This window comes from Megascapheus bottae, chromosome 1, assembly GCF_031878675.1.
Source record: "Megascapheus bottae isolate mThoBot1 chromosome 1, mThoBot2.hap1, whole genome shotgun sequence".
Taxonomy (NCBI): domain Eukaryota; kingdom Metazoa; phylum Chordata; class Mammalia; order Rodentia; family Geomyidae; genus Megascapheus; species Megascapheus bottae.
In genome coordinates this window covers 72310002-72324434 of record NC_143509.1, presented here as the reverse complement: position 1 = coordinate 72324434, position 14433 = coordinate 72310002, and the positions used below count along the sequence as shown (strand labels likewise).

The window sequence follows — 14433 nt, the reverse complement described above, 5'->3', positions numbered from 1 at the left end:
ATTCTAAAGCAAACGTATTTCCTTTCTTTTGCTCAATACTTGATTAGTTGTCCAGGCGGGGGTCTTTGAGGATGGCTAAAACACCATGTCATCCTAAACCCCAAGCTTTTAGAATGCACTAAGGTTTCTGAGTAAACCTTTACAGTTTTCTTTTCTTTTGGCTTTTGATGCATAAACCAAAACCACCACTGAAAGAAAAAAATGCCAATGCTGTGAGAATAATCTGGTTGCTTCTGTAAGGTGTTTTATGATATTTATAATAGGCCAATAAAAGAGTATACAGGAAAGTGTAGTGAAATTCAGACTGACAGGATTCAGGTATTAAAGCCAATATCCACTAATCTGTCCACCCACATTAGACTCCTAAGAAACAACTTTGATTAGCTTCTCCTCAGCATTCATCATGTTCACATATCTGTACCCATCTCACATTTCATGAATGAGCTCAATGAGAACTCATTCTTTGGAAAAGCTACAGTACTGTTCATATACATACTAATTTTGTACCTTATCCCTGTGTTTCTGAGAAAATGATGCATACCCATTGAGAATTGATAATACTGAGAATTCCATTATTGAGAATATTTTTCCCCTGACAAGTACTTGGTCAGTAAGAGTACTAAAAATTTGCTCAAAATTGAGTTTGAATGATGACTCCAATTTGATTTCACATATGTTGATATTCTATGTGTTCAGAAATCTCATCTGCCACATACTTGGTTTGAATACTGTTTTTAGTAGCATTTTTCCCTTTGTTAACCACCTATTCTGAAACTACAACTACTGTTGTAAACTACGTGTTCTGTTTCCAAAGCTGTCTTTCTCACCATTAACAAACTGAAATCAAACAATAAAAATAATCGTAAAGCATTGTTATAGAAATCTACTGCATTTTTTCATGATCATTTATTTCATAATCCTCAGTCTTTATGGATTTATGTATGGAGTATGGATATAAACTGTGTTTCCTACTGTGAGTTGAGATGAGCCTCAATCAGTGGGAGTGATATCTACATGATGATTCATTTTACAGGTCTTGCAATGGAAGGAATATGGTTGTTGATGCTTCTAATGATAAGAGTACTTCCAGGCTCTGCTCAGTTCAATGGTTACAACTGCGATGCCAACCTCCACAGCAGATTTCCTGGTAAGTGTCGAGCTAAGCTATCTTCTAAATGCTTCTTGAAGGAGTGATTTTGTTTGAATAGTAAATAGTTAAGATACAGATGGGAAATGGGGGCCCACTCCTTTGTATATTAACAAATACCTAATGACAAGATGTTTCCTGGAGTTGTAATTAATGTCAATGTTTATATTCAAAGTAGTTATCAAAGCTAATATTATTATAAATACTGTTCACAAATGTGGAAAATATTGGTCAGTGGCTAATGAACTTTAGAGAGGGTTAATTCAGACTTTTAAAACTAGGCATATGTGTAAATAGGTTTAGGAACAATGCTTCAGAAAATGATTACAAATTGTTCCATGCTATCCCTAAAATAGTATTTCAATGAAATGTTGGACACCATCTAACTACACAGATAAGCTTCAAAATGAGACTCACAGAAAGCTATAAATATTATGTCAGATATGAGATTTTGAACATATCTGTGGGCATAGCTCATAGATTGCTAAAATCTACACTCAGTGTGGAGATCTTCTGTATTTCTTATAACTATTTGTCATTTTTTTAGCATTTATTTATTTAGCCAGTCCTGGGGCTTGAACTCAGGGCCTGAGCACTGTCCTTGGGCTTTCTCAAGGATGGAGCCTCTACCACTTGAGCCACGACACCATTTCCAGCTTTTTCTATACATGTGATACCAAGGAATCAAACCCAGGTCTTCATGCATACTAGGCAAGCACTCTACCACTAGACCAGACTTGCAGCCAGTATTTGTCATTTTGCAATAGGTAAAATCATAGAATCGTAGACCAAGAAAATAATCTTCACAAAATAAAAACAGAGTATTGGAAACATTCGTGGGGTTTGGACTCAGGGCCTGAGCTCTATTGCTCAAGGCTCTAGTGCTCTACCGCTTTGAGCCACATTTCCACTTCCAGTTTTTTGGTGGTTGATTGGAGACAAGAGTCTCATGGACTTTCCTTCCTGGGCTGACTTTGAACCACAATTTTCAGGTCTCAGCCTCCAGGGTAGCTAGGAATACAGTCATGTATTCCTATTTTTTTCCCAAGTGCGCATTGTTAAATATATACCTTCAGAGCTCTGTAAACTTGTCAAAGACTCTAATGGAGCATGCTAAGGCAACCAACCACACACCTGCATAGAGAGAGCAATCAGTAGATATTTCCATAGTAGAAAAGAGATTGCCACAGCAGAATAAAGACTAGAATGTGTTTTATTGATCCTTTGAACCAGACAGTATTCAACTTTTTGGAATTCAGTGTAAAATCTAGACGTTGTGGTATAAGGAATTCTGCCATGGGGAAAAGGTAAGTCTTCTAAAGATGGCTGATTAATGATGTTGAGTGCTATGCATGATTTTTTCTTATTTATATCATGAAAAATTAGGATATATAAAAAAGAGGAAATTAGTAAAATGAGTAGTCATCTTAATAGTATAACTTTGTTGTTACCAACATTTTAAATTTTTGCTTAATCTCTATCATCATACTAATCTCTGGAATATTTAATAATAAACTTATATTTAATCTTCAGTATATACATTTGATATATATGATATATAAGGAAAAGAATTTTAAGCATCTTTATATTTCATGTATTTATCAAATAACACTTTAAGTGGTAACATTTATTTCAGACAAATTGCTTTCAATTTGATCATCTGTTGTGTGGATTTCTGAGAATCTGGATTTTGCTAAATGCAAGACTGTTATGGGTTGTATATCTTGTGAACTAATTAGATCTAGAGGTTTGAGTAAAATCAAATTCAATTATTTTGGCTTCATCTGTTATATTGTGTAATGAAAGTGTCAGTAACAAGGAGCCAATGATTTTTTTGATATTTTTTATTGTAATTAATAAAAGGATTACATGATATTTGCCAGATAGAAGGTGCATTAATTCACATACATTGATACCCTTTCACATGTCTTGGTCGCCATTACCCCCCCCCCACCCCCCATCTTGTTTTCCCCCCCTTCCCTATCCAATTTCAAATAACCAAATACAAATATATCCGATATATCAGATAACAAAGTGAGATACTGTAACAATATGAGATAACCAAGGGACAGCAAAAGAGCTGAGAAATAACATAGTACCTTAAGGACAACAATCATTCATTATATGGCTTTTGTTTCTATATCCTAGAGGTCCTTTCAATTAGCATCATACTATATGGCCTTCTGTATCAAGGTTTTGCTCTATTGCAAATCTCTGCTAGGAGAGCCCAAGGTTTCTACTGATTATGACAAATGAAGAAAACCATTGAGCCTAAGTTCCTTTGAGTCTGGCTTACTTCACTTAATATGATTTTTTCTAAGTCTTTCCATTTCCTAACAAATGGGGTGATGTCGTTCTTTCTGACAGCGGCATAGAATTCCATTGTGTACAAATACCACATCTTGTTGATCCACTCATCAACTGAGGGACATCTGGGTTGGTTCCATATCTTTGCTATGGTAAATAGTGCTACAATGAACATTGTTGTGCTAGTGGATTTAGTATGGCCTTGTTTCTAGATGATTGGGTAAATGCCAAGTAGTGGAATTGCTGGGTCATAGGGGAGCTTTATGTTTAGCCTTTTGAGGCACTGCCATACTGCTTTCCATAGTGGTTGAACAAATTTGCACTCCCACCAACAGTGTAGTGGTGAGCCCTCCTGGCCACATTCCCTTCAGCATTGGTTGTTATTAGTTTTCTTGATCCTGGCCATTCTAACTGGAGTGTGGTGGAATCTTAGAGTTGTTTTGATTTGCATTTCTTTTATGACTAGAGATGTTGAGCATTTCTCCATGTGTCAAAAGGCCATTTTTGTTTCTTCTTCATAGAAGACTCTCTTTACATCTTTTCCAAAGTAACAACCATCCCATTAAAAATGAGCCAATTATTTTTTTAAAAACACATTTTTTAAAGTTTGATGAGGAAATATTTCATTTTAGAAAACCAACTTTGGGAAAAATTAAAGACAGAATCAAGTTTGAATGAAACAGGCAGAGATATACTATGAAGTAACTGAGAATGGGAACAGTAGAAGACGATTTTGTCTTCTTTATTTTGTGTGTGTGATAGACCCAGTAGAACTTGATTTGGAGGTGTGAGGAATGGAAAAACAGAGAATTTTTTTAACTTTGAAAAGTAATTGTGACACCATAACACCAAAAATATAGGATGCTTGCATTCTTTAGAAAAGAACTCTCCATTTGGAAATAACAGGTTACATGCATTTCTAAATGAATGTGTAGTGACGGCTTCTATTGCAATAATAAGAAATACATACCTAGGTTTGAGAAAAGATATCAACCATATGATAGCCATAGGAAAGTTGAATTCTTATATAGTGTGAGAGCAATAGGAAATAGGAATGTGAAAGGTTTCCAAAAACATTGTTATCTAGTCAGCTTTTGTTTTGAATGAAAAAGAAGAGTAAGATGGACCAGAAATTGAAATAAGAAAGAAGTGGTTTCAGACTATAGAGTCCTGAGCTATTAGAAAAGAATGTACCCTGTAAATATTTAAGAAAGAATTGATGCTATGAGGAAGAAATTAGTGGTGTGGACAGAAGAGTCCACTTTTAGGACACAGTAATGTTTTCTAAAAGAGAAGGAGAAATAAAGACCACAGTAATGAAAATGTGAGATGTTATCTTTCTCTTTTTCCTGGTCACTGTCAGGTGATGGCTTTCATGAAAGTTGAGAGGCCAGAGACACATATCCCTACAGGGCCTTGCTCTGGTGGTCAAAAGATGGTATTATTTATTATAGATAAAAAGGATGATTTGGAAAAAATACTGCTCAGCTGAGAGCATTGTACTGATGTTGTATCTATATATACTGTCGGTGTGAATAAAACATGTTGACCAGTCAATGATAGCAAAAGGAAGTATTTGTTGTACTATAAAACTAAAATAGGTTAAGCCCTCTATTTACAGATAATGTCTATTAACCACTGTAACAAAATCATCTAGGATAGCTGGTAAATGTGTGGATTACACTATTTCACCTCAAATGTAATGTTGGAACATCTGAATATGGTGACAGAAATCTGCATGAACTTCTACAGATGGACCCAATGTACATTCATGGTTAAGAACAAATGACAATGTCATGCTATTATTTTCTGGAGTGCATTATTTGCCATTAAAGTACAATCATGTGTTAGGGAAATATACTTGCGCACAAAACCATCTGCCAATCTAAAATCCTCTCCACCAAGGTAATAAAGAAAGAAAACACTCAGTGTTGAATACAAATTAAACTCAGAATGTGATATATATCACAGTCTTCAAAGAAAATAAACTCCTTTATACAAGCTAAGCAGATGCAGCACATTACATACAACATGTTTTTATTAAGACACACAATAACTGCTCTTCAAGTAAGAAGAGTTAACAACAACATTTGTCACATTTTCTGACTTCACCTGGTAATTGGAGTGACAATCTGTATCACGTTTATCTTGAGAGAAACTTAACTATCCTTTGGATAGGAGGTAGTTGAGCAATTTGAAGCAAGTCTTACACCAAGTCTCTTCCTCAGAGACTGGGAGATACAGATATGTCTCCCTCCATGCTCCATTTCGAAATGATAGCTTCCAGATTCTAGACACAGACATATAAGCCATATAATGAATAATTGTTGTTCTTAAGGTACTATGTTATCTCTCATCTCTTTTGCTGTCCCTTGGTTATCTCATATCGTTATAGTATCTCGCTTTGTTACCTGATATATCAGATATATTTGTATTTGGTTATTTGAAATTGGATAGGGAAGGGGGAAAACAAGATGAGGGGTGGGGGTTGGGGGAGGGAAATGGGGACCAAGACATGTGAAAGGGTATCAATGTATGGGAATTAATGCACCATCTATCTGGCAAATATCATGTAAACCTTCTATTAATTACAATAAAAATATATGAAAAAAGTTTACAAAAATCTCATCTAGTTTTCAAACTAATTTATGTACAGTTCAATGAGAGGAGAAAATACTCACTATTTCTAGTTCTTTTTTTTTCTTCAGTCATGGGGCTTGAACTCAGAACCTGGGCTTGTCCCCGAGCTTTTTTGCTCAAGGTTAGTGCTCTAGTATTTTGAGGGGCAGTGCCACTTTTGGTTTTCTGGTGGCTAATTCAAGATAAGAGTCTTATGGACTTTACTCTCTGGGGTAGCCATATTTAGCTCTTTAAAGTAAACTCTCTTAAGGAGAGGGAGGTGGGAAAAATGTTTTATTTTGAACCAGGAGCATTAATTAAGGATCTATTTTAATTGGCTTTTCCCTTAAGATGTTAATATATTTAGCATTTTCTTACTTAGGTAACATGTGCACACACCAACACATGCATTCTTTTTTTTGGGGGGGGTTGAGAAAGTTTATAATAATTTTCAGCTTCTATGCCCTTTCAGGTGAATATAATACTGTTTTCAGAATTTTGAGCAAAACTACACAGAGCAAAACAAATACTTAAGTACAAATTGAACAAAATAAACTAAAGCTATGACCTGATTTTGTTCTGGCTTGTTTGAAAATAGAATTAACTCCTTCAGGTTACCGTTTAGTAAATAATCTCTTCATTCCAAATAATGACATTCTAATACCCTAATAACAATAAAGATCTTTTCAGAAACATCAGGATTCTGCAGCGCCATTGTAGAGTTGGGGTGAAAGACATGGCACTGACTCAACCAGCCCATTAGCTCTGTGTGTGTGTGTGTGTGTGTGTGTGTGTGTGTGTGTGTGTGTGTGTATTTCTATCCATTGTGAGGATTGAACTATGGGCCTGAGTGATATACTTGAGCTCTTCAGCTTAAGGCTACCACTCTACCACTTTAAGCCACAGAGCCACTTCCAGTTTTCTGGGGGTTAATTGGAGATAAGAGTCTCATGGACTTTCTTGCGCAGGATGGCTTTGATCTCAGCCTCCTGAGTTGTTAGGGTTATGGCATGAGTCACTGGTGCTAGGCTCCTATTACCATTTTTAGATCCTTTTGGCCCAAGGTGACTATCTAGAGAAAGAAGCCTTTAGGAAGAAGCACCTCCTAGACACAAAATGAGTGAAGAAAAATCCTGGGAAGGCAACTATGTTAAAAGAGGTGAAGTGGGCTCAACACATGCATTCTTACATGTGCATGTATGGACAGCAACACACGCATATACAGAGACATCCATATACACACCGTTATACTTAAACATTTATATGAAAAGCCTCAAATCCACATGAAGGAGAAGTCTCAGGAACTTTAGCTTTTTATGGGTATTACTTGATATTCACTTTTTTTTCCGGTTGCATGCAGAAAGAACAGAATGAGCCAGTAAAGCCTAAAGGTTAATTGCTTATTTCCCTCTTGACTTCTGGCTTGTTTCCACATCAGGATCAGCCTTGATGTCATCAGGGGCTTCAATTGCTGCTAGGATTCTTAGCAGTGAGACAGAATGACCAAGAGCCTGGCAAAGACGAGGGGCTATCTAAATGCAAAGCAATGTTAATAATGATGAGAGTAATCATCTCACCCTATCTGACCCTTGCTGTTTCATGACATTAGCACTATATTCCTTAATTTCCATAGCATTTATTTTTTGGGGCCAAGGCGACTACCATGTTCAGAGTCATTATCATTTAAAGAGATACCAGCTCCTTCAACTCTGCTATGTAAGTGAAGGAGCAGCGCACTGATGTAGCAGAGGAATTGTAGCCATGTTCTTCACAGAGAAAAATGCAACTCACAGTTGTCTTTTAAATATCAAAGAGCTATGCTGGGAACACAAACAGATAAATGTACATGCCTCTGTAATTCTGGAAGTACCTTCTGGTACTAGTCTCTGGTTTGGAAAGGGAGTAGACTTAGGCTACACATTTAGGTACCTGAAGAAGTCTAGAATAATAAAAGCACAGCATCAGAAAATTAATGGCATGACACTGTCTTAATGGTGACCTAAAGAGTTATAGAAAACTTAATGTAAGTCAGCGTTTCACAGCTTGCAATTTGGTATTTAGCTTCAAATATCACTAATAAGGAAGGCAACATGTTTCATATTTTGAATCCTAGATATATCAGAGGAATTTCTCTTTCATGTTTCATAATAAACACACCAAGTATTTCTTAAACATCACATTCCAATTGGGATGCAGTGTAAGAACTTGTCTAATCTTGTAAATTTGCAGAGATATAGAGATTGTGTTATATCATATACTGTAGCCAAAAAATAAACAGTAAGTTTTAAAAAAGCATTGCAAAAAAGGTTAAGCACCAAGGTATATACCATAGTAAAGACTGAAAAGGTAAATGTATTTGGTTAGCTATTTCAAAATGTGATTGACTGAAGACATCTTTTTTCCCTTCTAATGTCTATTAACATTTTAATGAAAACCAATATAGTCCAGAAAATAGAAATGGGATTCAATTTAACTGATAGAATTCAATGGCGAATTAAACAAAGCAAAGTAATTTTGTGTTAGGATTTGCTTAATAATTACACTGTTATGTGCCCAAAGACAAAGTAAGAGAGGGTAATAGAGTGAGTAATAAAACCCCAAGGACTATGTTCTGGTCCTCTGTGGAGATAAGGAAAGTGGGTTCTCTCACCTTCCTACTTAGTGGTTGTATTTTGGTCCCCATCACATCACTTGCTTTTCCTTATGCATCTGTGGCTTCAGTGACTGACCAAATGAGAGAATTTATTCCCACATAAATGACTGACCCCACTCAAATACCTCTACAACGAAACACTGCAGTGGAAAAGAGAGAAGTTAATTAAGTTAGAGAGTGGAAAATGAAGGATCCATATCTTTCTTCAACAATAAAATAATTATATGAATTTTGACTTTCCTCTTTACAAATAAAACCTATGTTTTCTTGTTTCTTCCTGCAAAAAACCTCTTCTGGTTTCAAAGAATGAGTAGCAGCAAGTGTGATTATAATTCAGCAAAGTTTGCTTCAGACTGCATACAAATGTCTTCCAGCACGGGAAATAACAGCTTGTGTTTGCTAACGAGAAACAGATGTGTGGAAAACGAAGGTGACAAGAAACCTGTTCAAAATAGAGAGGAAACTTGAATTCGTGAAATTCTTATCAGCTGTTGCTATTTGGTGTAGATGAAATATCAATATCCCTTAAGGATTTCTTGCTGTTTCAGTACCCAAACCTTATTCTGGAATAAAAACTTTGTGAGAGGAAATATAACTTTAAAAATGAGTTAAAACAGCGTGCACAGCATCTGTTCTCCATAGTATCAAATACCATCACTCTAAGTTTAGAAAGAGAAACAAATGACAGGCATTTGCTCTTGGAACTTACTAAAACGAAACAAATTTGAATTTGAATATTTATTAGAACCCAGGAAGTAAGTCATTTTCAGAAAAAATTCAATTGCAGTTCAAAATACTCTTCAACACACAGAAAATATTACCTCTGCCATCTTTTTTATTTTTTATTGGTCGTGGGACCTGAACTCTTGGCCTGGGCACTGTCCCTGAGCTCTTCATCTCAAGGCTAGACCTCTACCACCTGAGCCACAGCGCCACTTCCGGTTTTCTGGTGGTTAATTGGAATTAAGAGTCTCACAGACATTCATGCCAGGTCTGACTTTAAACCATAATCCTCAGGTCTCAGCCTCCTGAATAGCTAGGATTCGAGGCATGAGCCACTGGAAGCCAGCATCCCCAAGATTTCTTTTAAGGGTATACATGTGCCATTGTGTTTCCATGATACTTGTATCTGAAATGTAGAGATTCTCCACCTCTGATCACTGTGGAGCAACCGTTCAACCCCAAGTCTTCTCCATTTGTGATGGAGTCTCCCAAGTGTCTTTTAGATAGTCAGAAAGGATCTGCTTCTCCTGGACTCGCAGGCCACTATGAGGTGGACACTGCCTTTGCTAGTAGCATTTCTTACTGAATACTAAGCTTACTAAGTAAGCAAGCAATACTTACTGAATTACCCCTCGTGGCAGAGCTGCTTTTCGAAATGGGGTAGAGAGGAAGGAGAAAGAGGAACCAATCCCTTTCTCATTTTGCTTTCACATGAGGCCACCTGAGCATTAAAGTAGATTTAGGAGACTTAGGCTCTGTCTCACAGTGAGATTTTGTTTTGAGATTCAAAGCCAAGTATTTGCTCAGCCAAATAAGATAGTTTCACTTTCCCTCTCTCTTTCTCTTCCCTGTCATTTTTGTATTTGAACTTGCCTCTCTTCTGGGCAGTACACCATTGAAATAGATTGATCTCTGATGGGAATGTTTAACACCTCCAAATGAAGTCCAACAAAGAGCTTCTCTGTCTAATTAGAATGCATGATTGTGTTTTAGTGGTAGTGACTCAGAGACCTATTTCCTAGCTTCACCTGAGGGTTTATGAGATATGCACAAACCCAGTTTTTACTTCCAATCTACTACACAAGAATGGTGCATTTGAACACAATTTTCTTGTGATTTGTTCACACTCTAAAGTCTACCAGGTGTGAGCTACAGCATGGTGAGGGTCTTGTTGGCTTCATGCTCTCAAACAATACATGGTGTTGATGGAATCCTTGGAGGAACATTATGCACTTCTTGTTCAGAATAATAGACATTAGCAAATATGTCACTAGTTAGAGGATATTTTAAAACAATTAATTATTAAACAATGAGGGAAGACAATCACCAAGACTAATACATTTAAAAAGGTGTAAAATACCTAAATGGATTGCAAAAATACGTGACTTACATATTGGCTAATGAGCTGTGTTTTCTTAATATGAAGTTATATAATCTGTGACAGACAGCGTTCCTTAACAACTTGAAATCAAAGGCCTCCTTTTGGGCATTTGGCAGAGTTCGGACAGGACACATTGTTGAACATTCTGGAAAAACCCACAACTTCCAAAGACTTTGTAATTTAATGGGAAAGCAGTCGTCTACTCTAGCTATAACACAACTGACAGCATAGGCTCACAAGAAAAGGGAAAAGGGACATGTAAAATAGGTTATAAGAGGATGATCATGGTATTTTTTCCTTGGGAAAATTAGGCAATATTCAGCCAAGGACAACTTTAACACTATTTTTCTGTTCTCCTCCCCCCTCCCCCTCCTCCTCCTCCCTCCCCCTCCTCCTCTTCCTCTTCCTCTTCCTCCTCCTCCTCCTCCTCCTCCTCCTCCTCCTCCTCCTCCTCCTCCTCCTCCTCCTCCTCCTCTTCTTCTTCTTCTTCTTCTTCTTCTTCTTCTTCTTCTTCTTCTTCTTCTTCTTCTTCTTCTCCTCCTCCTCCTCCTCCTCCTCCTCCTTCTTCTTCTTCTTCTTCTTCTTCTTCTTCTTCTTCTTCTTCTTCTCCTTCTTCTCTTTTCTTCTTCTCTTTTCTTCCTCTTCCTCATCTTCTACTGTGCTGGTTCTGGGGCTTGACCTCAGGACTAGAGAGTCCCTGACTCTCTTTGGCTCAAGGCTAGTGCTTTATCACTTGAGGCACAGACCCCTTTCAGCTTTTTCTGCGTTGTTTAGCTTACTGGAGATAATAGTCTCACAGAGTTTCCTCCCTGGTTTGGTTTCAAATTGTGATCCTCAGATCTCTGGCTCCTGAGTAGCTTGGATTACACATGTCAGTTACAGGTATCTTTGTTACTTTTTTTTTTTAACAATGTTGTCATGATTAGTTTCAGCTATTAGTATGCTTCTTAATATATTGAGAAACTGATGAACGTATTTTTCTCAAATGTATGTATTTTCCTCTTTTTGATCATAATTATTATGCCTATGTTTAAAATACCATGATATACAGTTCTGTATATATATATATATATCCCATGTGCCATCTAGAACTCAGCCTCTCAAACCCAGTCCATCTCTTGCTGAGATCTATATCTCAAGGAATAATCCATCAAAGCTAGAAATCTGATCGTTAGTGACACCCATTTTTCCATAATCAAATCAATTTCTTATAAAACTTAGTCCATTGGAAATATATCACTTCTTCCTAACAATTCCTTCCCACACATTTTCCTCTACCAAGATAAGGGTGTGTAGAATATTTATCGAGCTCCTGTGTACCATCAGGCTGGGCTGTATGGGAACTGGCTACTTTTCATCTGTCTTATTTTTCAACCACAAGACCTGGGAAGTCATGGCGTAACTTGTCAATATTTTTAGTCCTCAGTCTATTAGAGAGACTGACAGCCACCATGCATTTAATAAAAGTTAGGGTACTTTGCTGATATAAAGTAGCATGCAGTATAGCTTTTGAAAGCAAATAGAATAGGGTAACAGTTGTCAAGACATATTATGTTCATAAAAACTTTATTAAATGGCATTTCCTTCGTACAACTATTTAAAGATAATGAAAACATACACAAAGCAAACCTAAATAGGACTAATAGACTGTCAATTAGGACCATACTGATGCCACTGATTTTCTATGTCCAGTTCTTGTGAACTCTACTTTGTTTTTGTGATATGACTGGCCTCTAGAATTGCTTTTCATAAATATGCTTACTTTTGCAGATCAACAGTGAAGAACGATTTGAGGCACAGCACTATAGTGCTATCAGCTTGCAGCCAAATCGTTTGTTTAGTGCTATATTTGTAGAAAAAGATACAAGTAGGTACATTATTTAATTAATTGTATTGATGTGTGCCCTTATTATTTCATAACACATTTAGAAAATGTTTAGGCCCAGGCTGGGAATTTGGCCTAGTAGTAGTGCTTGCCTAGCATGCATGAAGACTTGGTTTTGATTTCTCCATACCCCATATATAGAAAAAAGCCAGAAGTGGTGCTGTAGCTCAAGTGGTAGAGATCTAGCCTTGAGAAACCCCAAGGATGGTACTCAGATTCTGAGTTCAAGCTTCAGGACTAGAAAAAAAATTAAAAAGGAAAAAAAAATGTTTAGCTCTGGTACAGCTACTAAAAGGGAATGTGAGTATTCAAGTTAATAGTGCCCAAATCAAAAGAGAAAGGTTCAGTTTATCCTTAGTTAATCTTTAGCTTCACCTAGATGCTTTTGGGTTTACAAAAGTTGGCTAGGAAATTGTTGAAAGAGGAAAGTGGAACATTAAATGTATGTATGAGTGCTACAAATACATTATCAGTTATTGTGTCTAATAGAGACATATGTAATTAGATTTTCTAACAATAATCTTTCATTAAGAGTAAAGAAGTTGTGTAGTATGCTGGGAGTGGTGGTGGCTCACACCTGTAATCCTAGCTAATCCGGAGGCTGAGATCTGAGGATCAAGGTTCAAAGCCAGCCCTGGGACAAAAGGACCTGAGACTCTCATCTCCAATTAACCTCTAGAAAATGGGAAGTGGGGCTTGGCTCAAGGGTAGGGTGGTAGCCTTGGGCTAAAGAACTCAGGGACAGTGCCCAGGCCCAGGGGTAGGGCAGTAGCCTTGAGTTGAAGAGCTCAGGGACAACACCCAGGCTGACTTCAGGCCCTATGTCCCACAAAAACAAAAGTTGTATAATATCCTTATATACACATATATAGATGTGTGTATATATGTATTTGTATATATGTACATAAATATATATATATATAATGGGATCCATTTAAGCCCATTTATATGGTAACTATAACCTATGAATTCCAACTTAGGGCAGATTTTTATACATGATAAGCTTGAGAATTGGCAGTGTGGTGGTGTATTTAAAACTTGCATAAATTTAGAAAATCTGTGAGAGACAAACCCAATTTTGTACTTTATATTATATAATCTTTAAATTCCTTAAAAATATCTGAGCTTGATAGAAATATCCAGAAGAAATATGATTATCTTATAAGTACCGCCTGCTAACCGATTGCACCACTGGAGCTCCAGAAATATGATTATCTTGACAATTAAGAAATAATATAAATAAACTATGTAAGCAGTTTGGCACAGTTTAAGCACAGACTTAAAAATCATATCCTAAATACATGTTATCCCTTCATTTTTTTTGTCACTAGCTTCTAAAAGGTGTTGCACAGAGGAACATTACAATTTAAGCCAGTCAAGGACGGTAAAAGGCTTAAAAATTTTGTTGAAAGAGTTTTCAGTAACTGAAAAAAAATCTCTTACTTTTGGCAGAAACTCTCCTTTGGTGACTTGAAGTATCGTTTTATTTTTCCTCAAAGCCTCCCAAATGGTAAAATTGAGCTGAATGGATGCCTTTACTATCTTCAACCAGGGGGGAAATATGTTTCTCTCAAAGATAGTGAAAAGCCTTTAGAAAGCTGGGTCAGAATGGATTGGAACATATCTCTTTTCTTATGCTGTAAAATCCTTTAATTTGTTATCATATCGTCAAGTGGGATCAACTTGTAGCAAATTCAGCTTCACTGCAGGGGTTACAT

The 14433-nt window shown here is 36.7% G+C and overlaps 1 protein-coding gene across 1 annotated transcript in view; it reads left to right on the top strand.

Moving 5' to 3' along the window:
• The first annotated feature begins 1041 nt into the window (after nt 1–1041).
• Zpld1 (zona pellucida like domain containing 1) overlaps nt 1042–14433 on the top strand; it is a 38098-nt gene continuing 24706 nt past the window's right edge. Inside the window, exon 1 of the mRNA XM_090332555.1 lies at nt 1042–1147. Within this exon, the coding sequence (XP_090188681.1) occupies nt 1042–1147 (106 nt within the window). The remainder of the gene's footprint in view (nt 1148–14433) is intronic.